Source organism: Poecilia reticulata, chromosome 12 (assembly GCF_904066995.2).
Source record: "Poecilia reticulata chromosome 12, P_reticulata-male-v2, whole genome shotgun sequence".
NCBI classification, from domain to species: Eukaryota; Metazoa; Chordata; class Actinopteri; order Cyprinodontiformes; family Poeciliidae; genus Poecilia; species Poecilia reticulata.
The window spans coordinates 27433538-27460171 of record NC_088841.1 but is presented as its reverse complement, the minus strand read 5'-3'; the positions used below and the strand labels follow the sequence as shown (position 1 = coordinate 27460171).

At 38.9% G+C, this 26634-nt stretch overlaps 1 protein-coding gene, 1 long non-coding RNA gene and 1 pseudogene across 3 annotated transcripts in view; all 3 read right to left on the bottom strand.

Moving 5' to 3' along the window:
* The window catches only part of LOC108166038 (NACHT, LRR and PYD domains-containing protein 12-like), a 92767-nt pseudogene extending 73394 nt beyond the window's left edge, over positions 1-19373 (bottom strand). Inside the window, exons 1-3 of the transcript XR_014090022.1 lie at positions 18902-19373; positions 18116-18247; positions 17843-17962 (exon numbers count right to left, since the gene is read on the bottom strand). The product of XR_014090022.1 is annotated as an NACHT, LRR and PYD domains-containing protein 12-like (transcript). The remainder of the gene's footprint in view (positions 1-17842; positions 17963-18115; positions 18248-18901) is intronic.
* Positions 3447-15281, bottom strand: LOC145553961 (NLR family CARD domain-containing protein 3-like). The gene is made up of 4 exons (XM_081613071.1): positions 14336-15281; positions 13950-14178; positions 12017-13808; positions 3447-4768 (listed from the first exon to the last, which is right to left on the bottom strand). Exons 1-4 carry the CDS (start codon positions 14456-14458, stop codon positions 4540-4542), a joined length of 2373 nt encoding a protein of 790 aa, XP_081469197.1. The 5' UTR covers positions 14459-15281; the 3' UTR covers positions 3447-4539.
* Positions 19374-25135: 5762 nt separating the features above from the next.
* LOC145553967 (uncharacterized) lies at positions 25136-25628 on the bottom strand. Its single transcript, XR_014090029.1, has 2 exons — positions 25320-25628; positions 25136-25235 (listed from the first exon to the last, which is right to left on the bottom strand). It is a non-coding gene; the product is annotated as an uncharacterized LOC145553967 (long non-coding RNA).
* Between the last annotated feature and the right edge of the window lie 1006 nt (positions 25629-26634).

Here is a 26634-nt window from a genome sequence, read left to right as displayed (position 1 = left end):
GCCTGCAAACTGCAGTGGATGTAGGAAGGACAGTTGGTGCTGCTGCAGCACAACTCATTTCTCCAAACACAGGAAAAGCTCTAACAGAGAGGAGAAAGGAAATCCCTCAGTAACAACCTGAAGAAACTCACTGAAGCCTGAAAGGACATCAGGAAACTAAGGAAACATTTCTGGAAGCTCAACCTGATTTAATATCAGCATTAAAATCCATGTTGTGTTCAGTTTATTTTCATGATAAGTGACTGATTTACAATTATATGTTCAGCATCATTTACATGATGATTATTATTAATTGATCTGAACATGATTTTATATAATTACAAAGGTGAAGTGAAATATATTTAAGTGATTTATTTGAATAGAGGAAGTCTTTTATTTTGAAGAATATAAAAGACTTCAAAATAAAAGTCTTATATATGTATTGTTTTAATATTTCGTATTAATATGAAATATAGTTTTTTACTTGCATTGTTTCAAAATGAGCTCCATGTAGCAACGAGGCTTAAATTCAATTTCTTACTGTAGTTAATTATTTTCACGTCTTTCATTCTCCTGATAATTGATATTCATTATTGATACGCATATCAATTGACATGCATTGTGTCCAGAAAACCATTTTATACAGGACAAGGAGAAATCTGTCACAAAAATATTAGTAGCTCCATCATTTGTTATTCGATATATCTATTAAATACGACTTAAAATAAAGATTAGAAAACTGATGTTTGATCAATTCTCCATGATAAAAATCTATAAACAGTTCAGTTTCTGTTAGTTCTGTCAAGATACAAGAAAGGGTGAATATCTACTTATATTGGTCAATCGGTTTATTTTAAATATGCTGTAGGAGCCGTAGTTTGACGACTGTTATAAATATCACCATGTTTTTAGAACTCAGGGGATTCGCTCAGTTTTTGTCGCTTGTTTTAGGAATTGCAGCTTCTGCAGTGGCGCCACAATAAAGGTACAATAAAGCTGATAAACAGGTGAAGAACCAAACAGAACCACTTCTGACTGTTTGCAAAGCCAAACATCCAGTAAAAGGTCCACCAAGCCACTACTGAGGCACTGGGGTCAAGATTCTAGACACGGGCAAAACAAGGTTCAATGTCCAAACTTATTGATTGTTCTTGGTGATTTATTTTCCTCTTTCACCAAAACAATTACAGACATCAAACCTTCATTTGTTCTCATGCTACCACTCTTAAAAACCATCGGCCCCAAACCCAAATGCCTGCTGGTCCTTCTCCAGGCCCCTGGACTGATCTATGTGGACTGACCCACATTACTTCCTGTCTGAATTTAGACAATAAATAAGAAATTAATAAATAAAATCAACAGTTATCAACCTACAAACAAACTCTGTAAATAATACAAAAAATAGAAATTTAAGAATAAAAAATATAGCTCCAACAACTTTTATTCTGCCTTTTCTCGCTCTGTGTCGCTTTACGCGGACCCGTTGCCATGGCGACCGACAGACAACAGCTCAACGAGCACATAGAGCAGAGATTATCGATCAGGGGAATCGGCACCAAAAAACAACAATTCCCTCACAAAAAGTAGCAGAAACAGTCAAACAGAACATCCAGTCTGTTACATTATGCCGTCAGGCTTGATGTCTATATTTGGATTATTAATAAGTTTTCGCCTGAGCGCAGCGGCGGTTGATCAGCTGATTTAATAAACAGCTGCTCTACTGATGACGTGGTGGCGGGTTGACCTGTTTTAGTGCCAACGGAACCAAAACACACCGAACTGCGCAGCACATGCTAAGGTTATCAAAGTCAGTAGCAGGCTAACAGTTAGCCTAGCATAACTGACCCACTGCTCACTTGTTCAATGTTTTCTTTAAATTAAAAGTTTTCCTCACCTGTGAAATCTGAAGCCCTTATTACCATTATCTATGGTTGAATTAACTGCTAAACATCGCGTCCGTTGTTCTGATTCTTTGCGTGATTGTAGTATTTTCCTGACCACCGATATTTCTGACTCAATGGACAGAAATGGCGCATCATGTGTGACTTACGGTAAATCACATAATGTCCAGTAACATATACATCCATCAATGCTGCTGCCTCGCGCTCTGTCCTTCTCTCGCGCTTCCCGCCACTCAGCAGTAGGTGTCAGGTTACATTGTGTTGCATTCAATGTTGTCGGGAAAAAAGAGTTTCATGCGCTTAATGTCCGATTTGCCATAACTATTTATTGAATTCATGTCGCTAGCTGGGGTGGCAACAGGGGTGGCGAGGCTCTGGTTTGGGGTGACAACTGCCCCCCCTGCCACCCTGCTAGATCCGCCCCTGGACACCATCCATGTTGTTGGACCTATGGTAATTTCGCGCATGCGTACAACGCTGGGGGGCAAAAAGACTAATCTTTTACATTCATCCATAGCCGCGTTAACTCAGTGAACGCTAAGTTGGTGCTATGATCCACAGCAAAGTGATCTGTAGTCGCCAAGCTACGCAGACTCGTTGCCATAGCAACTGACAACAATGCCACTTCATGTTTTAGGATTTAACACCAAAAAACATTCAAGAATTTTTCACACAGAACATTTAGTTTGTTGTAGTACGTTTTAGGCTTAATGTTTTATTAATAAATAACAGAGAACAATTCTACTTTTTCCTCATCATTCACTGCAATTCTCCATTTCCTCTGGAAAACAAGGAATTTCAATTCTCTCCTGATTCCTCTCATTCATTTGATCATTTTCCAGATGTCGCCCCCTGGTGGAGAACAAACTACTACATTTATTTTATATTTTCATTAAATCCTGAATGTTGGGAGTTTTGTTGAAAATCTTTATTTCTCTCTCAGAGCTTTTAAACATCCATCTGACCAACATGGAGTTACTTTTCTTCTCATCTTTGCTCCTTGGGGCTGATTGGTCTGGAGCTCCATCAAATATTGTTTTAAAGTCCTTTCTGTCATCAGTAGATCATCATGGAAATCTAACTGAACTTCACTTTTATTCATTTAGTCAGATTCCCTATTAAACTCTATTAAATCCATCCCACTCTTTAATTTTCCTTGTGAGCTGTTCTTAGTCAGGAGAATATTCCAGAAAACTGGGTAATGATCTCTGCCTCCAGATGAGGCGTCTAAATATTTAATAATCAAACTAAATATTAATCTTCAAACTAAACATTTCCCATCAGACTGACTAAAGACGTTTCTCCTCTTCCTCCTCTATCAGACCTTCTCTGCTCCTGCAGCAGGTTCCTCCATACCTGAGAGCTTCCAGTCTCCAGTCTGGGTCCTTCAGTCCAGCCGACAGCAGCTTCACTCCTGAGTCTCCTGGATGATTGTAGCTCAGGTCCAACTCTTTCAGATGAGAGGGGTTAAAGGTCAGAGCTGAGGCCAGAGAAGCACAGCCTTCCTCTGAGACCAAACAGCCTGATAAGCTGCAGACACACAATTCATCACATGATGAGAACATGGAGGTAGAGCCCAAGGTCTGAACTGGTCATTTGTAGGAGAGGAATAATAATAATGCTGTACATTTAATAAAAACAGCATCATCGGTTTCAAAGAAATGTGCATCTGAGTAGAGCAATTTATAATCATCTATAAGATGTTTATATTTGTATGTTGAAACAGCAATAGACTATTTAAAATAAATGTAAAAAGACACCAGGTAACAGCCTGAATGTATATAATTAATGAGTTTCCTGAGAGCTCGGGGTGCACTGATTCATCAGTGCCGATTTCCTTAATTTTAGGAGATCGGCCGATTTTTGCATGTCAAAATGATCTTATCCACCGATGTTATCAACCTCAGCAAACGTCTAAAAATCAACCACTGTGCTTTTCTTTTCTCCCGTGCGAAAGGTTTGACTGACAAACCGGCCGACCAGCTCATGTCTGCACATTTACAGTTAACAAAAGTCGCCCCATTGTTGCCAATTCAGTAACTTTCTTCATATATTGAGCAACATTTCAGACAAAAACATTGTATCGGCCAAAATCAGGATTGGTAAGTTAGGCTTTTTAAGAGATTGGTAATCTGTGATCGGCCAGAAACCTGCAATTGACTATTTAAAATAAATATAAAAAGGCACCTGGTAACAGCCTGAATGTATATAATTAATGAGTTTCCTGGGAGCTAGGGGTGCACTGATTGGGAGCTCCCTATTGGGAGCAGTTCTAGTTAGAAGGTCTAACAACTGCTGGGAGAAAGGATCTGTAATAATGTTCATTTGTGCACCGAGGATGCAGCAATCTGTCGACACTATCAATGAAGTCTGACCCCTGCCTTTCTAAACACCTCTGTTCTTGGTTCTGTCAGCATGGAGGGAATGAAAACCAGCAACGTTTATGTGTAGAAACTTGTTAGTGACAGGATGAGCAACAAGTAGTTTCCTGTCACAGTTCCAGGCTGGAAATCCACTGAGTTCCTGAGAGCAAGACATTATTTCACAAATGTTTGTAAAAATAGTCTACATGCCTTGGTGCTACTTTCATAAACCTGTGGCCATGGAAGTTACTGGAACACCTGATTCCCATCGTTTGGATGCTGGTAAAATACTTTTGTCAATCTCTGCTAACAGCTAGTGGATAGAAATCACCAGGATTGGTCACATTGTACCTGAGAGTCTCCAGGTTGCAGTTTGGACTCTTCAGTCCAGCAGAGAGAAGCTTCACTCCTGAATCCTGCAGGTTGTTGTTACTCAGGTCCAGTTCTCTGAGACTGGAGGACTGGGAGCTGAGAACTGAGGACAGAGCTTCACAGCTTCTCTCTGAGAGGTTACAGCCACTCAGTCTGAGGAGACAGGGAGGAAAATCTGTTATTAAACAATTCATCAGAATTTATATTCTTTTTCTATCCAGTCAACAATATTCCTGTTTTACTGATTTAAGTGACTGTTTTATATATAATTATGTTGCCTTTAGTTGTGAGAAAAAAATTGCGACAATAGTAATGTGGGAAAACATAGAAACAAATTTGCTCCTAAAACAATCCAAAAACAAGCACTAGCCAAAATTAGATACAAAAAATTAACACTTTATTTGTGAATAAGATTGACATGAAACTGTCAAAAATATCTTCTGTCATGAAGATGAAGGAGTCTTTATGAATGTTTACGACTTTGTCATGAAGTGTCCTCTTCCTCCTCTATCAGACCTTCTCTGCTCCTGCAGCAGGTTCCTCCATACCTGAGAGCTTCCAGTCTCCAGTCTGGATCCTTCAGTCCAGCTGACAGCAGCTTCACTCCTGAGTCTCCTGGATGATTGTAGCTCAGGTCCAACTCTTTCAGATGGGAGGGGTTAAAGGTCAGAGCTGAGGCCAGAGAAGCACAGCCTTCCTCTGAGACCAAACAGCCTGATAAGCTGCAGACACACAATTCATCACATGATGAGAAGATGAGAACATTGAGGTAGAGCCCAAGGTCTGAACTGGATATTTATAGGAGAGGAAAAAAGACAATAAATTAACCTGTCAAAAAGATGAAATGGTAATAACACTCATGTAGTTCTGTGTGTAATAAAAATCAACATTTGTCACATGTAGAACGGATCAGAATAGAAACATCCTTCATTGATCAACAGCAGGGAGTTCAGATTTACCAGCAACAAGTTTAAATGGAAGAATCATATATTCAAGAAAATGTCAAAATATATAATAGGAGAGGCTGCACAGTGGCGCAGTTGGTAGAGCTGTTGCCTTGCAGCACGAAGGTTCTGGGTTCGATTCCCGGCCCGGTCTTTCTGCATGGAGTTTGCATGTTCTCCCTGTGCATGGTGGGTTTTCTCCGGGTACTCCGGTTTCCTCCCACAGTCCAAAAACATGACTGTCAGGTTAATTGGCCTCTCCAAATTGTCCCTAGGTGTGAGTGTGTGTGTGCATGGTTGTGTGTCCTGTGTGTCTCTGTGTTGCCCTGTGACAGACTGGCGACCTGTCCAGGGTGACCCCGCCTCTCGCCCGAAACGATAGCTGGAGATGGGCACCAGCAACCCTCCCGACCCCACTGAGGGACAAGGGTGAAAGAAAATGGATGGATGGATGGATATAATGGAATAATAATGCTGTACATTTAATAAAAACAGCATCATCAGTTTGAAAGAAATGTGCACCTGAGTAGGGCAATTTATAATTTAATAATAAGATGTGTAAATTTGTATGTTGAAACAGCAATAGACTATTTAAAAGAAATCGCGGCTGGAGTTTAAAGAGGCTACGGAGAGCAGCGGGAATTAAACCGAAGCCAAAATCGCTGAAGAATATTGCAGAATCAAGCCAAGTTAACAAAGCCGGATTATATCGGTTGTTTCTGGGAACCACTAAGCGAGCGGAGGAGGAGACGGGAGGACCGGGGAGGGAGAAACCAAGATTTTCCTGCCAGGCCAGTCAGCTAGCTCCAGGGCTAGCTACAGTGGATCCCGAAAGCCACGGGAAAACGGTGGAGGCCTACACACGAGCCTCGAGCTTCATCCAGGGTTCATCAGGTCCCGCTACAATCTGGGCATCAGCTGCATCAACCTGGGGGCCCACAGTCCATTGCATAATTTGGTAATTCGGTTCAGCCGCTGTGGTGTGGAGGATTGTGGTGGTGGAGGAGACGCCGACATCGTGCGAGCAGAGCCCCGCGGCGTGGTGTTGGAGGCCGCGGAACCGGCTGGGGCAGCTGCCGCTGGGACGGTTCAGGAGTGCGTGAGTTATGCCGGGGCAAGGTAGACGCGGACAAAGAAAAGACTCATGTAATGAGAACTCAGACAGTCTTGAGGAAATTAAAAGATCACTGAATTTTATGGGTAGTGAAATGACAAAAGTATCTAAACAGCAGGAACTCCTGGTCAGTCTGATTGAGGAGGTGAAACAGTTAAGAGTTCTCTTAAGTGACAGAGATAAACAAATAGCTAAGTTGGAACAAAGAGTGGACGATCTGGAACAATATTCTAGACGTGATGATTTAGTAATCACAGGACTGGAAATAAAACCCAGATCCTATGCAAAAGCAGTGGCAAATGTACATACTACAGAGGACTCCCCACATGAAGACCTGAGGACTCTGGAACAACAGGTTGTAACATTTCTGCAGGACAAGGACATTGAAATCAAACATGAGGACATTTCAATCTGTCACACTTTACCCAACAAATCAGATAAACTTAAACCGGTAATAGTTATTAGATTCATTAGTAGGAAAGCAAGAAACAACTTAATTATGCAGGCAAGAAAACTGAAGGGTACAAACGTCTATATAAATGAACATTTAACTAAAAAAAATGGAGCTATTGCACGGGAGGCAAGGTTGCTGAAAAAACAATAAAAAATAGCTGCAACATGGACACGAAATGGAAACATCTGGATCAAGAAAAAGGAGGGAACACAGGCTAAAATGGTCCAAGAACTCAAAGACTTGGAAACATTTAAATGAATTAAAGAGGATAAAATCAAAACCTTAAAGAACTGAAACAGCACTGAAAAAATGAATCTAATAATATACCGGACAATGTGAAATATACTTATATATGGCATTATATGAAGATGTAGACACAAAGGTTTACAGTTTGGACGATGTAATTAATCCTGAATTCTTTCCTGTTGTTAAAGACTCTGAATATTACGATGTAGAGAAATTCCAGAATATTAATACAACATATGGTCTTTCTATTATCCACTTCAATTGTAGAAGTGTGAATGCAAATTTATCTAAAATAACAGATTATTTACAACAGTTAAACAGAACCTTCTCAATAATAGCACTTTCAGAGACATGGCTTAATGATTCAAACATAGATAATATTTATTTTGATGGGTATGAGTTATATTATAAGAACAGGAGCAATAAAAGGGGAGGAGGAGTTGCCCTATTAGTTAATAAAGAAATAAAATGTAAAATCATTAATAAAATGTCATGGACTATAGATAATATTATGGAAATAATAACAATTGAAATAATAAATAAGATTTCTAAAAACATTATTATAAGTTGTGTATATCGATCACCTGAATCAAACATAGATTTTTTTACAGATAAAATTATAAATGTCTTTGAGGGGAGTTGTAATAAAAAAATTGTTTTGTGTGGTGACTTTAACATTGACCTGGCCAATAAAACTGACTCAAAACATATTGTTACATTTATAAACTCAATGCACAGTTTAAATCTTTATCCAATGATATCAAGACCCACAAGAATCACATCCCACAATGCTACAGTAATTGATAATATTTTTACAAATATAACAAACAGAGAGATAATGGCTGGTATTTTGATTACTGATATAAGTGATCACTTACCAATTTTTACAATTTATAAAGATGTTCAAAGTAGTTCAAAAGACATTATAATCAAGGAAAAAATAATAGACACATCAAGAAAAGCTTTGGATAAATTAAAAGACGATTTAAAAAAACAGAACTGGAAGAATGTATATGTTGATGATGTGAACAAAGCATATGATGTGTTTATGAATATTGTAGAAGATTTGTATGGAAAAAATTGTGTAAAAAACAATTATACAAAAAACAATACTGTCAACAAACCATGGATGACAAAAGGCTTAAAAAATGCTTGTAAAAAAAAGAATTACTTATATTCATGTTTCTTGAAATTAAGAACAAAAGAATCGGAGGATAAATATAAGAAGTATAAAAATAAGTTAGTTCTTATCATAAGACAGCATAAAAAGAAATATTATAGTGATTTGTTAAATAGAAGTAATGGTGATATGAGGGCAACATGGAAAATAATGAATGGTGTTCTGAAAAACCATAAAAGATATGCAGGCATTCCACAGCACTTTGTAAAGGAAGACAATGAAATACATGATCTGAACGAAATTGTAAATGAATTTAATCATTATTTTGTGAATGTTGGTCCTAGTCTTGCAGCTAAAATACCAAAAATAGATATAAATTTGAGTCATACAATCACGGGTTGTACCAACAGTATTTTTCTTGATGGAACTGACAAAAAAGAAATAAAGAATATTGTAAACAATCTTGCAAGCAAAAGATCAAAAGACTGGGTGAACATGGATATGAGGGTTGTAAAGGATATAATGGATTATGTTATTGAGCCATTTACATATATCTGTAATTTATCATTTCAAAATGGTGTATTTCCAGACGGCATGAAGATAGCCAAGGTAATCCCTATCTACAAAAATGGAGAAAAAAATTTGTTTGCAAATTATCGGCCAATTTCTTTGTTACCACAGTTCTCAAAGATTTTGGAAAAATTATTTGTAAATAGATTAAATTTATTTATTGATAAACATAATATATTAAGTAGCAGTCAATATGGGTTTAAGTCTGGAAATTCTACATCAATGGCTATCATGGACTTGATTGAACAAATAACAGAAGCTGTTGATCAAAAACAGTATTGTGTTAGTGTTTTTGTTGATTTGAAGAAGGCCTTTGACACCATTAACCACACCATTCTTTTGGAAAAGTTAAATAGATATGGCATAAGAGGTACAGCCTTACAGTGGGTATCTAGTTATCTGGAAAATAGGAAGCAGTTTGTGCAGGTGAATGATGCAAGATCTGAACTCTGCAACATTACATGTGGGGTTCCTCAGGGTTCTGTACTTGGGCTAAAGTTGTTTCTTTTATATCTGAATGATTTAGTAAATGTGTCAGGGCTTAAATGTGTGTTATTTGCAGATGACACTACCTTTTTCTGTTTAGGAAAAGACATAGTACAAATGATGGAGATGATACAAACAGAATTTATTAAGATACAAACTTGGTTTAAACTAAATAAATTATCATTAAATTTGAATAAGACGAATTATATGATATTTAGTAAAAGAAATAAAGCTATCGATCTTCCTTTTGAAGTCGATGATGTTGAGCTCTGTAGGGTCAATGAGGTTAAGTTCTTGGGTGTTATCATTGATGAAAAGCTGACATGGAAACCCCATGTAAATTACTTAAAAACAAAAATAGCCAAATCCATGGCAGTACTGTACAAAGTAAGGGATTTATTTCATGACAAAGCTTTATTTATGTTATATAATGCAATAATTGCTCCACACCTGACTTACTGTATTGAAGTCTGGGGGAAAGCATGTAAAACAATTACAAATCCCATTTATATTTTACAGAAACGAGCAATAAGATGTATCACCAGAAAACATTATAATCACCCATCAAATGCTTTATTTTGTCAATTGAAATTATTGAAATTTTATGAGTTGGTTGATTACAATATTTTGCAGGTTATGTATAAAGCTCATAAAAGCTTATTACCTCTTAATATGCAATTATACTTCGTTAAGAGAGTAAGTAATTACAATCTTAAGGGTATAGAAATGTTTGTAAAGCCCAAGATTCGAACAAATTTGAAGGACCGATGTACATCAGTACAAGGTATAAGATTGTGGAATAATCTGGAAAGTGATTATAAAAATGCTGGCTCGATAGATATATTTAAGAGAATGATAAAAGTTAAGTTGTTGAAGACATATACAATTGTATAATGTGCAATCATAACAATTGTTGCACAAGAAGGAGTTGATGTTTCTTTTTTTGTTATGTTTTATTAATTGAAAACTATCATTGTTTGAATTTGTTTATTTTGGAAAAAAGGGGCAGATATAAATAAGAATTTTATTCTTCTTCTGCTACCTTTCATTTTATTTGTGTTTTGTATATTCTTTTTTTGTATGTATAACATCTGTTTTGTTTTAAATGAAATGAATAAATTCTATAAAAAAAAAAATGTAAAAAGACACCAGGTAACAGCCAGAATGTATAAAATTGAGTTTGTTGGGAGGTAGGTATGCAATGATTTATCCGTGCCGATTTCCTTAATTTTAGGAGATAGGTAATCGGCCGATTTTTATATGTGAAGCTGGTCTTATCCACCGATGTTATCAACCTTGGCAAAAGTCTAAATATCAACCACTATGCTTTTTTTCTCCTGTGAGAAACATTTGACTGACAAACCGGCCGACCAGCTCATGTCTGCACATTTACAGTTAACAATAGTCGCCCCATTGTTGCCAATTCAGTAACTTTCTTGATATATTGAGCAACATTTCAGACAAAAACATGGTATCGGCCAAAATCGGAACCGGTAAGTTGAGCTGTTTAAAAGATCGGTAATCCGTGATCGGCCAGAAAACTGCAATCGGTGCAGCCCTATTGGAAGCAGTTCTGGTTAGAAAGTCTAACAACTGCTGGGAGGAAGGATCTGCAGTAATGCTCATTTGTGCACCTAGGATGCAGCAATCTGTCAAGTATCCAGAGTTACACTATCAATGAAGTCTGACCACTAGGTGCTACTTTCATAAACCTGTGGCAATGGAAGTTACTGGAACATCTGATTCCTATCGTTTGGATGGAGGTCAAATACTTTTGTCAATCTCTGCTAGCAGCTGGTGGATAGAAATCACCAGGATTGGTCACATTGTACCTGAGAGTCTCCAGGTTGCAGTTTGGACTCTTCAGTCCAGCAGAGAGAAGCTTCACTCCTGAATCCTGCAGGTTGTTGTTACTCAGGTCCAGTTCTCTGAGACTGGAGGACTGGGAGCTGAGAACTGAGGACAGAGCTTCACAGCTTCTCTCTGAGAGGTTACAGTAACTCAGTCTGAGGAGACAGGGAGGAAAATCTTATTAAACAATTCATCAGAATTTATGTTCTTTCAAATCAACAATGTTATTATTGGACAGAGAAGGAACCATCTTATTTTACACAAACTTTGTATTTGTTGTGAACTGGTTCACTCTATAGTGAACCAGTTGGGCCTCCAGCCTTAAATGACAGAACTACAGGTAACAAGGAGGTTGGAAAGATAATTATAAAATTACACAATTAACTATATTAATCCAATTTCAATTTTAACATAAAGTGGAGGAGTTTTGCTGCTTGAATATGTAACATTATGTTCAGCTGCTGAAGGAAGTCTGTTTCTTTTATGCACATCCCCCCCAGTGGGACACTTTGAAGAGACACAGCACCAATATCTAAACTGAAACATAAACATTTACCTCATAATTAGCAGATTTCTACCTATTAAAAATACCAGCAGTAACAATGTGTGTCCTTACAGAGCTTTGTTGGAGGCTTTAAACACTGGCAGCAGCCTCAGAAGAGCCTCCTCTGAAGCAGAGTATTTTTTCAGGTCAAACACATCCAGATCTTTTCCTGATGACACTAAGATGAAACCCAGAGCTGACCACTGAGCAGGAGACAGTTCATCTGTGGAGAGACTTCCTGAACTCAGAGACTGTTGGATCTCCTCCACTAGAGAATGATCATTCAGTTCATTCAGACAGTGGAAAAGATTGATGCTTTTCTCTGCAGACACATTCTCACTGATCTTCTCCTTGATGTACTGAACTGTTTCCTGATTGGTCTGTGAACTACTTCCTGTCTGTGTCAGCAGACCTTGTAGGAGTCTCTGATTGGTCTGCAGTGAAAGTCCCAGGAGGAAACGGAGGAACAAGTCCAGGTGACCATTTGGACTCTGTAAGGCCTGGTCAACAGCTCTCTGATGGAGAGACTTTTGTTTATTTTTATTAAATAATGAAGACTTTTTAGATGTTTGTGTTTCTTTCATCAGGTTGACTCCAGAGTTGATGAATTTCCGATGAACATGAAGAGCAGCCAGAAACTCCTGAACACTCAGATGGACGAAGCAGAACACCTTGTCCTGGTACAGCCCTCTCTCCTCTCTAAAGATCTGTGTGAACACTCCTGAGTACACTGAGGCTGCTCTGATATCGATGCCACACTCTGTCAGGTCTGATCCATAGAAGATCAGGTTTCCTTTCTGCAGCTGATCAAAAGCCAGTTTTCCCAGAGACTCAATCATCTTCCTGCTCTCTGGACTCCAGTGTGGATCTGTTTCAGCTCCTCCATCATACTTGACCTTCTTCACTTTGGTCTGAACCACCAGGAAGTGGATGTACATCTCAGTCAGGGTTCTGGGCAGCTCTCCTCCCTCTCTGGTCTCCAACACATCCTCCAGAACTGTAGCAGTGATCCAGCAGAAGACTGGGATGTGGCACATGATGTGGAGGCTTCGTGATGTCTTCATGTGGGAGATGATCCTGCTGGCCTGCTGCTCATCTCTGAATCTCTTCCTGAAGTACTCCTCCTTCTGGGGGTCATTGAACCCTCTGACCTCTGTCACCATGCCAACACACTGAGGAGGGATCTGATTGGCTGCTGCAGGTCGTGTGGTTATCCAGAGGAGAGCAGAGGGAAGCAGTTTCCCCCTGATGAGGTTTGTCAGCAGAACATCCACTGAGCTGGACTCTGTAGCATCAGTCAGGATCTCCTTGTTGTGGAAGTCCAGAGGAAGTCTGCTCTCATCCAGGCCATCAAAGATGAACAGAACCTGGAAGTGTTCAAAGCTGCTGATTTCTTTGGTTTCAGTAAAGAAATGATGAACAAGTTCCACCAAGCTGAACTTTTTCTCTTTCAGCACATTAAGCTCTCTGAAGGTGAATGGAAATATGAAGTGGATGTTCTGGTGGGCTTTGTCTTCAGCCCAGTCCAGAGTGAACTTCTGTGTTAAGACTGTTTTCCCAATGCCAGCCACTCCCTTTGTCATCACTGTTCTGATTGGTTGATCTCTTCCAGGTGGGACTTTAAAGATGTCTTCTTGTCTGATTGTTGTTTCTGGTCTGTGTGGTTTCCTGGATGCTGTTTCAATTTGTCTGACCTCATGTTCATCATTGACCTCTCCAGTCCCTCCCTCTGTGATGTAGAGCTCTGTGTATATCTGGTTCAGAAGGGTTGGACTTCCTGCTTTAGCAATCCCCTCAAACACAGACTGGAACTTCTTCTTCAGACCAGATTTAAGATGATGTTGACGAACTGCAGTAAGATGTTCTAAAATAACAGAAATAGTAAAATCAGAGATGAAACAAAAATACCTTCTGAAGATGATTTAAATAAATGCGATTCCATCTTCAGACACCAGTAAATGTATCATTTATCCATCAGGTCAAATCTTTGTAGAAATCCTCTTACTCCTCTGCAGACAGTCAGCCAGCTCCTCCTGCTTCATCCTCCTCAGAAAGTTCAGTGTGATCTTCATCACTGCCTCTCTGCTGCTCCTCCTCTGCTTTTCACCATCACCTCTCAACACCTCACCATTCTCTTTCTGACTCTCTGAGGATTCTGGGTAATCTGGACTAAGAACATTCTGGATTTTCTTCAGCTCATTCTTCACAAAAGTGACAATGTTTTCCTCCAGCAGCTGGAACAGAAAAATAGATGAAGGAAACATCAGACTGAAATCATGGAGCCAAACACCAGATGGATGTTGGACAGACTGACAGTCCTCTGGTCTACAAAGTGCAGCATGGAGACGACTGTGAACTGAAACATGGAAAAGTAGTTGTTCATGTACAGACCATAAATATGGAGTCAAGCTGTGTTTGATGCTGCTGGGCAGACGGGTCACTGGGAACCTCTGAGCTCCGCTGGTCCACTCTGTGGAGGAACCAGGAACAATCAGGAAGGCAGGAAATATTCATCCAGCAATATTTACTAATAAAATAACTAAGAGTGTCACATTAAAAGCAGAAAACAGAGCATCACAGCAACACAGTACAAAGAAGTTAGAAAGAGGAAGATGAACTACAAGGACAAAGACCAGTAACACCAGAATCACCAGTAGACATTTTAAAAAGTTGGTGCTGAACTTGGACTTCAAACTGTCCACACTGTCTGCAGATCTGATGCTGGTAGAGACAGAGTCCCAGAGCTTGGGGACAGTGGAAGAGAAGGCTCTGTCCACACAGGTCTTCAGGACAGTGTGGGGGGTGCTTGAGCACCTGTCCCTTTTGCTCCTTGCCCGCAAGTGCCCTTTCGGTCCATTTTTTTTGGTGTTATTTCCTAAGCCCTCTTCTGACACATAACGTACTAAAATTATTTGTTTTTTTTTGTATAACATAATAAGCCAGGGGTGTCAAACTCCAGTCCTGAAGGGTCGCTGTCCTGCAGTTTTTAGATGTGCCACAGGTACAAAACACCTGAATCAAATGGCTTAATTACCTCCTCAGTTCTCCAGAGCCTTGCTAATGACCTAATTATTCTATTCAGGTGTGGTGCAGCAGAGGCACTTCTAAAAGTTGCAGGACACCGGCCCTCGAGGACTGGAGTTTGACACCCCTGTAATAAGCCAGTCACCTTGTTACCTTTGACCTTTTGCCTGTGACCTATGACGCAAATGCCTCTCGTGCAGTGACATAAGGCGGCCAACTGTGGAGCTCAAAAGTTTCAGATTACAGAACAGTTTTTGGTGAATTTAAAAAAAATGTTTTTGGTGAATAAGGTGGAATAGACTTGCTACTTGTCAGATGATGGAAAACATTAAATGTGTCGTTTCTACTTCAGCTTTCATTGTATATTTCACAATTTTGTAATTTATGGTCGTTTATTAAATTCTCAAAGCTGTGTGGCTTTGTTAATATTCTGTTCTAAAATGCGGTTAGATGTGCATTTTTTTTGAGCACCTGCCCCTTTAGTGGTCTCTGCACTGCCCTGCTTTTTGATGTTAGCTTGTCGATGTCTCAGTTTTATTCACTGGGAAAATTAATAAGCAGCTTGAGGTTGTTATTACCCAGTAATCAGCCTCTGACAGACTGACTACTGACCAGCTCTCCAACTAACGGGTCTGGAAAAGTCTCTAATTCCTGGATATTACAACGGCTGAATTGTAGAGGACATTTTGTTTAAGCTGGCTGTGAGAGAGACACGTCTAACTAACTTCAATCCAAACGTTATGATCTGCTACAGTTCCTGTATCAGACATCGGAGTAGCCTGCCGGTGCCCAAGAACAAAAACCACATTTGTTAATGGTAGCTCTCTCTCTCTTAATAACATGCACTTGTTACAGCTTATATAATTTTAGAGACTAGGCGTGAGTCCCAGGGTCATTATTTATTATAACCAAAGAAACATCTGAAGCCCCCAATGTACTAGGATCATGAACATTGATTTTACATTAACCTGAAAAACTAGTTTCTGAGTGACTTAATTAATTTAACTGTCCACAGCATCAATTTAGACTTTAGTATTTTATTAGCAAGCTTTAGCAGGGGAAAATGACATACAGCTTGTTAAATCAAAAAGAAAAAAATTAAAAGATTAATATAAGTAAAACTTTTATTAATCTTTTAATAAAAGATCGCACTCCCTACCAGTCCCTACTGTGTCACTAACTAAAAATGAGAGGCTTTGGGATGCAGCTCCACTCGACCCCCGATGATGAGGTTAAACTTGGCAGCAGAAAACTTTAACATCCATGGACAAGGTCCAGTCTTGAGAAGGCAGAATCCAATTTAGAATAAATCCAAAGTTGAACTGGTGAGAATCCTCCATGAAATCATTCTTTATCCATATTTGATCTTTGTTTATTCCCCATGTCTGCTGCTGCATCGTTGAGATGGTCTTGGGTTGAGTGTAGGGTGGTTGTCGAATCAGAACTTGGGTTGTGGGTAACCGGATCTTGTTCCTTTCTCGAGCGGCGCAAAGTATTCACCTCCCCATAGTGCCATTGCATCACCCTTATCTTAATTCTGCATCTTCATGTGGTCTTGACTCGAACACCGAGGAACTAAGAACACCGTTTCCTCGCCTGCATATATTTTTATACCTTTTACATTTCGGGGGGCACGTACACAGTTCTTTCACTTCCTACATCCCCGCGTACTTTTCCCTGACATCAGGTATCTTCAGTTAGCCTCGACCTTTATTCCACTTAACTTTTAACCTTCCTTGTTCTTTAAAACTTCTTGCTGAAGTCCTCTATCTGTATTCACACCTGATGCAGATATAGTCTAAAAATCTCACTTCCTCTTTTCTCTCTGCTTAACTGTTCTTTCACCCCTCCAGTCTATATTTGTAACACAGCATCAGACACCTTTTATCTATCTATGGTCTTTTCATTTCTACTCTCCAACCTGTAACCTTTAAAGAAAGGATTACATGTATTTTACTCATCTTTAAAACATAATAAATTCATTTTGCATTTAAAAACAAAGATTACATGAGTTTCATTCAACATTAAATCATAATACAAGATTACTAGTAGCTCCAGGCCTTTGTGACCTGTTTTCTGTGTGTCCTGGAAAGATCTCAACCAGTTCCAGCCAGGTTTCACGACAAGGTGACTCTGCTGCTCTCTAGTGGCGAGAAACCGCAATGTTGGCTGGTAACAATCGGAATGCATTGTGGGTGATGTAGTTTGTAGTCAATTCATGCTCAAAACCTATTTTAAGTCAATCATGGGCCTATAAAACGCTGGGGGGCCACATAAAATTATGTGGCTGGCCACATGTGGCCCGCGGGCCTTCAGTTTGACACATGTGTTATAGAGGATTTAAAATGGATCCTGTAGATCCTGGAAGCCAGTGAGCTCACATTATATCTGTCCACACAGAGACAATCAGAAGGTAAAGGTCCATGAAGTGATATCTGGATGTGAGCAGTGAACCAGATGATCCAAGTAGCTGTAAAGATTTAATGTTCCTGCTGATCCCACTAAGAACCAGCAGAACCTCTGATGGTCCACATCAGCTCAGTCTGGTTGAGTTCCAGCAGATCTCACCAACCACATCATGAAGCTTTCCTTCCTGCTGAACTGATCTCACAATGCACACAGGAACCAAGTCCTGATGGACCAGACTGGTTTACCAGGTATTTCCCAGTGGGTGGTGGAAATGTGTCCCACTGTTAGTCTGACATGGAGCCAGGAAGCAGCAGAACATCATCATCATCACCCAGAGATGAAGATATGAAGGTGTTTTCATTAGAACAGAGCAGCTGATTTAGATAATGGATCAAAACTCTGTAAATATAACTGGGAACATCTGAAACTTACTGGTTCAGTTTACAGCAGTTAGAAACAGCTCACCTCTCTGATGGTGGAGATCCAGGAGATTTAAAGTCAATGGGAAGACCCTTTGACATGTCACTCTTAAAGGACACACAGCTGGGTTCTGGTTCTGGTTCTGGTCTGAGTCTCTGATGGATCCTGACAGAAACATGATGATTAAAACTGAATCTGTTCAGTCTGGATGAAGCAGCAAAGAGGAGCAGCAGCAGCTTCATCACCACGTCTGTTTTGGCCTGATATAGTGAACGCTGTGTGAAAAGGGCTGTGGACAGTTAGAGATGGTGACCTCACCTCTGACCTTTGCTCTGGCTCTCATCTTCCCCACACAGAGTGGTTTTAGAGGGAGGGACTCCCTCCTCTCTGTCCTCACACTGATCCATGCTGCTGAATTCACATCAGCTCACACACACTTTCTAGCTTCACCTGCAGAGGAAACACACATCATTCATCTGCACATCAACTCTGATCATCCTTTACATCATTAGTGCTGGAAAAAGATCAGCTGCTCCTCCTCTGATTGGCTCTTCTTCTCTGCTTCATATCAGTGTCAGGTGAATGCAGTCAGACAGCAGAGAGGCAGAGGAAGCTGCCATCAGCTGCTGCACTTCTACTATCAGTCCACTAGATGGAGACATGGAGCAACAATTACATTCACTGGTTCAACCTGAACAACAGGAAGGATTTTAGTTAATTGTTAATCTCCACAAGTGGATTATCTGCTTTATTGACTATTTAATAATCTGACTCAATCAAAGACAATTTAAGAATAAACTAATTTCATTTAGAAACAAATCAGCAGGAAATTGTTGTGTTTGAAGTTAATGGTTAAGATCAGAGTTTGATTCCTGGAAATAAAATCATGAATCAGTTTGTTTAGAGAAGAAAACAAAGAAACATCATCTGTTCATGTTTTTTCTTCCAATTGATCAAATATTTAATAATCCTGTATATTAGCTTTCAAACAGCAGGGAGATGAAACTTTGAGCTGAATTTAAAAGTGAACATTTTCTCCAAACAGCAGAATCAAGTCAAATAGTTTCTGTTCACAAAGTTCAATAGGAAACAAATCAAACTTACAGTTTGTTCAAACGATCCAAAGAGTTGAAGAACATCTGAACAACAGACTGAGACCCAACAGAACCACAGCAGAACCAGACTGGAGCCTCACCTGAACAGAACAAACTGAAAATGTTTTGAGGAGAAATGAGCTCAAACTGGTTTGACTGGTCAGACTGACTGAGACTCAGAGGAAAGTTTATCTGTTGACGTCTGAAGACATAAATCCGTCTCATGACTCTCAGTCCAATCACAATCTACTGCTGTTATTCTGCCGATCCAGGTTCTGTTCAGATCTAATGGAACCAGAACCTGTTTTAACTTTGAACCAACTGAACTCCTAACTGGTGGGGATTTGTCTCCCTCTGCTGGTGGAACTACAACTTGCCTGATGTCTGATTATTAAACCCAGACGAAATGTTATCCAAATATGTCGGTGATGGTCAGAAGTTATCAGAACCAGAACCGGTTCTACTGTTTGATTTATCAGGACATGAATAAACATCATTTGTTCTTCAGCAGCTCTTAAAATGAGTTCAATACAACAGCATCACAGATTACATTGAATCATTATTTATTGACCAGAACCAAAATGCTGAAGCAGTGAGTAAAAAACTAAGTCCATCTTTTCTGCTTCCACAGCAGGTCAAAGGTCAGCAGAGACGCTGCTGGCCAGATGAAAATATGAACTTTATTTTTGAACAACAAATAAAGATCCAACAACCTGATCAGAGCCGCACCTCAACAGTGTAATTCCAACTGAAAGAAAATGTGACGGATGTTGCATAACTGATGATGTCACAGCTCACCTGGGTTGTAGTTTTTTTCTTTCAGAGCAGCAGAACCAGGAAGTAGAAGGTCTGCAGTGAAATCAGAGGCAGGTTGATAAAATCTTCATGAGGATTTACTTAGTCTAGACCATGATGACTGTAGTGATTATCATAAATAAATTACATCTATATTTTAGTTTATCATTTCACACAGAGAAAAATGTGGAAATACATACAAACTAAGTATTGGTATAAAACATTTACTAATTCATATTTAACTTTAAAATAAACATTTATTTTGCAAACAAAATATTTTCTAAATTAACATTTGATTTTCAAATTTAAGATTTATTGTCCAAACTACATATTTAATGATCTTTGCTCAAGTCTAGTTGTTCAGTCAGACGCTCCATCATCTTGTCATGTTTCAGTTTCTCCTCCATTCAGCAGCAGGTGGTGAACAAGTTTAATCCAGTTTAGTGTAATGTGAACAGGTTTAATCCAGTTTAGTGTAATGTGAACAGGTTTAATCCAGTTTAGTGTAATGTGAACAGGTTTAATCCAGTTTAGTGTAATGTGAACAGGTTTAATCCAGTTTAGTGTAATGTGAACAGGTTTAATCCAGTTTAATGTAATGTGAACAGGTTTAATCCAGTTTAGTGTAATGTGAACAGGTTTAATCCAGTTTAGTGTAATGTGAACAGGTTTAATCCAGTTTAGTGTAACTGTCTTTCTTGGTACTAGCAGCAGAATGTGCATCAATATGTAACATTGATCTTTAGTGAGTAAATCTTTGGTGTTTCTGTCCAGCAGAAACAGAAGAGGCTCCATGGGGACATCTGTCCTTAGAATGTCCTCAATGTCCTGCTTCATTTCCTCCAGAAGGTCTTTATTTGTGCTCAGTCCCAGAAGACGTGTGTGATGACCGACCATTCCACAGATTCCTCCAACATCCATCTGTGGTTGGATCCTGGAAACGAAAGTTTTTAAAGGAGTTCTGCTTAAAGGTTTGTCTGACCAAATTTATTTCCTCCAGTTAATTGGGTCGACTCTTTATTCTGCAAGCATAAACTTTTCATTTCAGCTGTTTGGTTCCTGTTGCCTCCAAGCTGAACGTTGATCCACATGAATGTTTTCCTCCAGTCCCATGAACCTGAGCAGAGACATTTATGACCTTTATGTTGAGTCCGAGCCTGAAGAGGAGAGGCTGCCGTTGTCGCCGTCTCACGTTCTGATGTCTCCAACCAAACACTTGACCCTCAACATCAACGCTGGAGAAACGATAGTTTTAAAAATACTGAAGGAAAGATGTTTACCTACTTTCACACTTGGAACAACTGATGAAACTATTATCATTAATATCATTATTATTGTAATAACAGTGATAGTAATAACAGTGTTATTGTAATTCTAAGCTGCTGTTTCATATAATCAACGTTTCTCTGTCAGACTCCCTCAGGTCTCCACAGCAGAGAGATGAATCACGGCTCCTCCTCCTCCTCCTCCTCCTCCTCCTCCTCCTCCTCCTCCTCCTCCTCCTCCTCCTCCTCCTCCTCCTCCTCCTCCGAGTTCTGATGGGTCGGTTCAGATCGTCTCTGAAGATCAGACACCAGAACAGAGGCGGATCAGAACCAAAGCCAGCAGCTCTGCTGAAGCTCAGGAGAACTCTGAGTCCAGATGTGGACCCTGGTCTCCTCCAGAACCTCCTCTGTTCTGCTGTGGAGGAGGAACTGTGTGGCTTCAGTTCTGCAGCAGGACCTTCTCAGCTGCAGCAGAAGAAGAAAGGACTTCCTGTGTTCAGGTTGGATAGAAACCTGGATCTTTTTCTAGCTTGTGGCTCTGCTTCCAGCGTAGATGTTCTCCAGGTTCTGGTCTGGATCTAGTGGAAACAAACAAACCCTAAAGTCGTCCCTGCAGACCAGCTTTAGATTTGGATCAACTGAACATCAAGCTTCAGTAACATCTCAGTTAAAGTTTGTTTTCCAGATCTGAGGTCATTTTTCAGTTTTCCCTAAAGTTGAAAGTGTTTACATTGTACAACCAGCTCCAAGAGTTGCTCCAACATGCTGAATTGTTTTGTTACCTTTAAAATGATCTGCAGCTTTTGCTCCTTGGTCCTAATGATGCTGCCTGTTCACCAACGTTCACTAACAAATACACTTCTAGTTGCTGATAAGCTCCATTACCAAAGCTTATAAATGATCAATGCAAATCTTCTGTATGTGTTAAAAAGTATCAAATAGTCAGATTAAGTAAAATATTAATAAACTCAGATCAATCATAAATATTAATATTTTCCTCTAACAAGTAATTTCTCCTTTTCAGGAGCCTAAACTGTATAAACAGAATGATTGAAATATACCATGAAAATATTTCATTTACAGAATCCTGATGATAAACTTCAGTTGTGAACTGAATGAAAGTGGAGGAAAATGTTCTGTTCACACTAAATGTTTCTGAGCTCAATTCATTGTCATGTTTAATAAAATTCCTCATCACATCAGACATTTTATTCATTCAATTTCAAACAAGAATTTAAATGAATCTAAAGTAAAATAAACTTATTTTAACTTGATATTTTGAGTGAAACAATAGAGAAATGTTTGCTCTTTCACCAGGTGACGACAGTTTTTTATTACATATTGTGAAATAATTATTTGGTTTAAATTGCAGCTTTAAGTTAAAACTGAAAATTCAAGATTAATGAACTTAAAAACAATGTTTAGACAACTTGTCTCTAGTTGTTGAATAAACTTCATATACTTGAGTTAAAACCAAAACTAATTTCTTGTTGACTTAAATTACATTTTCAAGGCAGAAGGTGGATTTTTATTTTCAAGTTAAATCACCTTCAAATGTTTTACAGTGCAGCTGGTTGGTTGATTTGATGCTGATGAAACTTAATGAGACATTTTCCATGTAATACAGTTTGTTACTGGTTTGACCTGCTTATAGAAACTGGGATCTGTTCTATTCATTCATCTCTATGCACTGTAAACCTTGACAAGTTGACTTTACTTAAAAATTGTGGATTGCACTGAAAAATGTGAGTAAGTTTAACTACTATTCTTATGTTTAGTTTCCTTAACATATTCTTGTTCAGTTTACTTAACACCTTGTTGTGTGAACGTAATTGTGTCGAGTTAATTTAACTTAGTTTAGTGAATTTGTTTCAACTTAGAAATATCCAGTAAATGATCCTCTTCTTAACTCGACTACATCTTTCATTTCAGCTGTTTGGTTCCTGTTGCCTCCAAGCTGAACGTTGATCCACATGAATGTTTTCCTCCAGTCCCATGAACCTGAGCAGAGACATTTATGACCTTTATGTTGAGTCCGAGCCTGAAGAGGAGAGGCTGCCGTTGTCGCCGTCTCACGTTCTGATGTCTCCAACCAAACACTTGACCCTCAACATCAACGCTGGAGAAACGATAGTTTTAAAAATACTGAAGGAAAGATGTTTACCTACTTTCACACTTGGAACAACTGATGAAACTATTATCATTAATATCATTATTATTGTAATAACAGTGATAGTAATAACAGTGTTATTGTAATTCTAAGCTGCTGTTTCATATAATCAACGTTTCTCTGTCAGACTCCCTCAGGTCTCCACAGCAGAGAGATGAATCACGGCTCCTCCTCCTCCTCCTCCTCCTCCTCCTCCTCCTCCTCCTCCTCCTCCTCCTCCTCCTCCTCCTCCTCCTCCTCCTCCTCCTCCTCCTCCTCCTCCTCCGAGTTCTGATGGGTCGGTTCAGATCGTCTCTGAAGATCAGACACCAGAACAGAGGCGGATCAGAACCAAAGCCAGCAGCTCTGCTGAAGCTCAGGAGAACTCTGAGTCCAGATGTGGACCCTGGTCTCCTCCAGAACCTCCTCTGTTCTGCTGTGGAGGAGGAACTGTGTGGCTTCAGTTCTGCAGCAGGACCTTCTCAGCTGCAGCAGAAGAAGAAAGGACTTCCTGTGTTCAGGTTGGATAGAAACCTGGATCTTTTTCTAGCTTGTGGCTCTGCTTCCAGCGTAGATGTTCTCCAGGTTCTGGTCTGGATCTAGTGGAAACAAACAAACCCTAAAGTCGTCCCTGCAGACCAGCTTTAGATTTGGATCAACTGAACATCAAGCTTCAGTAACATCTCAGTTAAAGTTTGTTTTCCAGATCTGAGGTCATTTTTCAGTTTTCCCTAAAGTTGAAAGTGTTTACATTGTACAACCAGCTCCAAGAGTTGCTCCAACATGCTGAATTGTTTTGTTACCTTTAAAATGATCTGCAGCTTTTGCTCCTTGGTCCTAATGATGCTGCCTGTTCACCAACGTTCACTAACAAATACACTTCTAGTTGCTGATAAGCTCCATTACCAAAGCTTATAAATGATCAATGCAAATCTTCTGTATGTGTTAAAAAGTATCAAATAGTCAGATTAAGTAAAATATTAATAAACTCAGATCAATCATAAATATTAATATTTTCCTCTAACAAGTAATTTCTCCTTTTCAGGAGCCTAAACTGTATAAACAGAATGATTGAAATATACCATGAAAATATTTCATTTACAGAATCCTGATGATAAACTTCAGTTGTGAACTGAATGAAAGTGGAGGAAAATGTTCTGTTCACACTAAATGTTTCTGAGCTCAATTCATTGTCATGTTTAATAAAATTCCTCATCACATCAGACATTTTATTCATTCAATTTCAAACAAGAATTTAAATGAATCTAAAGTAAAATAAACTTATTTTAACTTGATATTTTGAGTGAAACAATAGAGAAATGTTTGCTCTTTCACCAGGTGACGACAGTTTTTTATTACATATTGTGAAATAATTATTTGGTTTAAATTGCAGCTTTAAGTTAAAACTGAAAATTCAAGATTAATGAACTTAAAAACAATGTTTAGACAACTTGTCTCTAGTTGTTGAATAAACTTCATGAACTTGAGTTAAAACCAAAACTAATTTCTTGTTGACTTAAATTACATTTTCAAGGCAGCAGGTGGATTTTTATTTTCAAGTTAAATCACCTTCAAATGTTTTACAGTGCAGCTGGTTGGTTGATTTGATGCTGATGAAACTTAATGAGACATTTTCCATGTAATACAGTTTGTTACTGGTTTGACCTGCTTATAGAAACTGGGATCTGTTCTATTCATTCATCTCTATGCACTGTAAACCTTGACAAGTTGACTTTACTTAAAAATTGTGGATTGCACTGAAAAATGTGAGTAAGTTTAACTACTATTCTTATGTTTAGTTTCCTTAACATATTCTTGTTCAGTTTACTTAACACCTTGTTGTGTGAACGTAATTGTGTCGAGTTAATTTAACTTAGTTTAGTGAATTTGTTTCAACTTAGAAATATCAAGTAAATGATCCTCTTCTTAACTCGACTACATCAAGTTAGTCCATCTTACATGAACAGTTTACTTAGCAGAATCTAGGAAACCAGTTGCCTTAGTAAGTTAAGTAAACACAACAAAAGACTTTAAGTTCACATGATTCAACATTTTATCTGAACAAAATGATAAACTTAACATAACAGTCAGTGACCCCACATGAACCAGGATGAAGTCGCCATGGCGTCTGAATCCTGGGGATAATAAGAAAAGCACAAGTTAAAAACAGATGAAAGTTTAGATTTTTGACAAACAGAAAAGCAAAACATAGCAGAGACATTGTAGAAGTCTGTCATCGTCCTGGAGGACAACTGAGAGACATGGCAGGACAGCAGGCGTCATGGCAACAGCATCTTTGGTCTACAAGTAGAAAACAAAAAAGCTCAAGCATATTCTGAAGAAATCACTTTTTCACAATAAGTGGCCTAAAATAATTGTTCACCCTTATTTGTTGTCTAAGCCTGATTGGACTGTTGATGGTTGTCCAGTTAAAGGAGAAACAGCAACGATCCAACATGCTGTCAGCTGATTATTATATGAAAGCCACAGGCTGTTGCTCAATCATTCATTATTTCAACAACTAACTGTGTTTTTTCTCGTCTCAATCACCCAATATCATCGATACAAATCCCCCAAACAATGTGACTCAATGTCCCTTTAATGCAGCATCAACTGGCTGCTTGTTGCAAATGACAGGATGTGAAGAGGAGTTATGTGCATGTGAGCGCGTCCAACTGAACAACATATGGATTAAAACATGCAGGATCTTCTTCACCTTGAACAAAATCCTTCATGAAGCTCATCCTTGGTTCAACCTGGACACGAATCTTGGGAAGTGTGTCGTCAACGATCGTTTCCAGAGCTGAAAGCAGCTCAGGAGATCCCAGCATGCACTCTGGTGACCTCTGCAGAAACAGGAACCATCACATCCAGCTCCACAGGACTTTAGATGGCTTTGGAAGGCATTTGATTTAATATAGATACATAAACAACCTTCAGATCAAATGCTGATTTTGCTTATTAATATAAAAACTAATGATGTAAAACTCACATACAGAAATGCTGATCAATGTTTATGCTCAGATTTGCATAAACATTTGCTGATATGTTGCAGAAGTCTAAGAATCTCATGTTTCCAATCACTGAAGTCTATTTCCTTATACAAAGTCAATCTACTCAAGTATCAATAGTTCCTATATTATTTAAACTGCTATCAGTAAAAGTGAAAAGTTCACTTCCCCCAGTAAATGACTCATGTAAATGTTTCCACTAGCTTGAAGGAAACCAACAAAATGAGTCGCCTGTTCTTAACGAGCTTCACCTGATAAATTGTAGATAACATTGTTTGCCCAACAGCTTTACTTCCTTGGTTTGTTTAGAAAAAGCTGCAGTGCAAAGATTTTAGTCTTTTAACCATGACTTATGAATACTCTTATTAAATCTTCATCTGGGTTTCAGACGGTGTTCTGGAAAGAAACCAGAATAATCCATCACTCTAATGATTTGATGCCAAAGTTACAGTTACTTGTTTTACTTGTAGGTTTTCCCTCAAAGTCAGTTTTCTTCTAAGTAAACCTGCTCTGATTCTTGTCC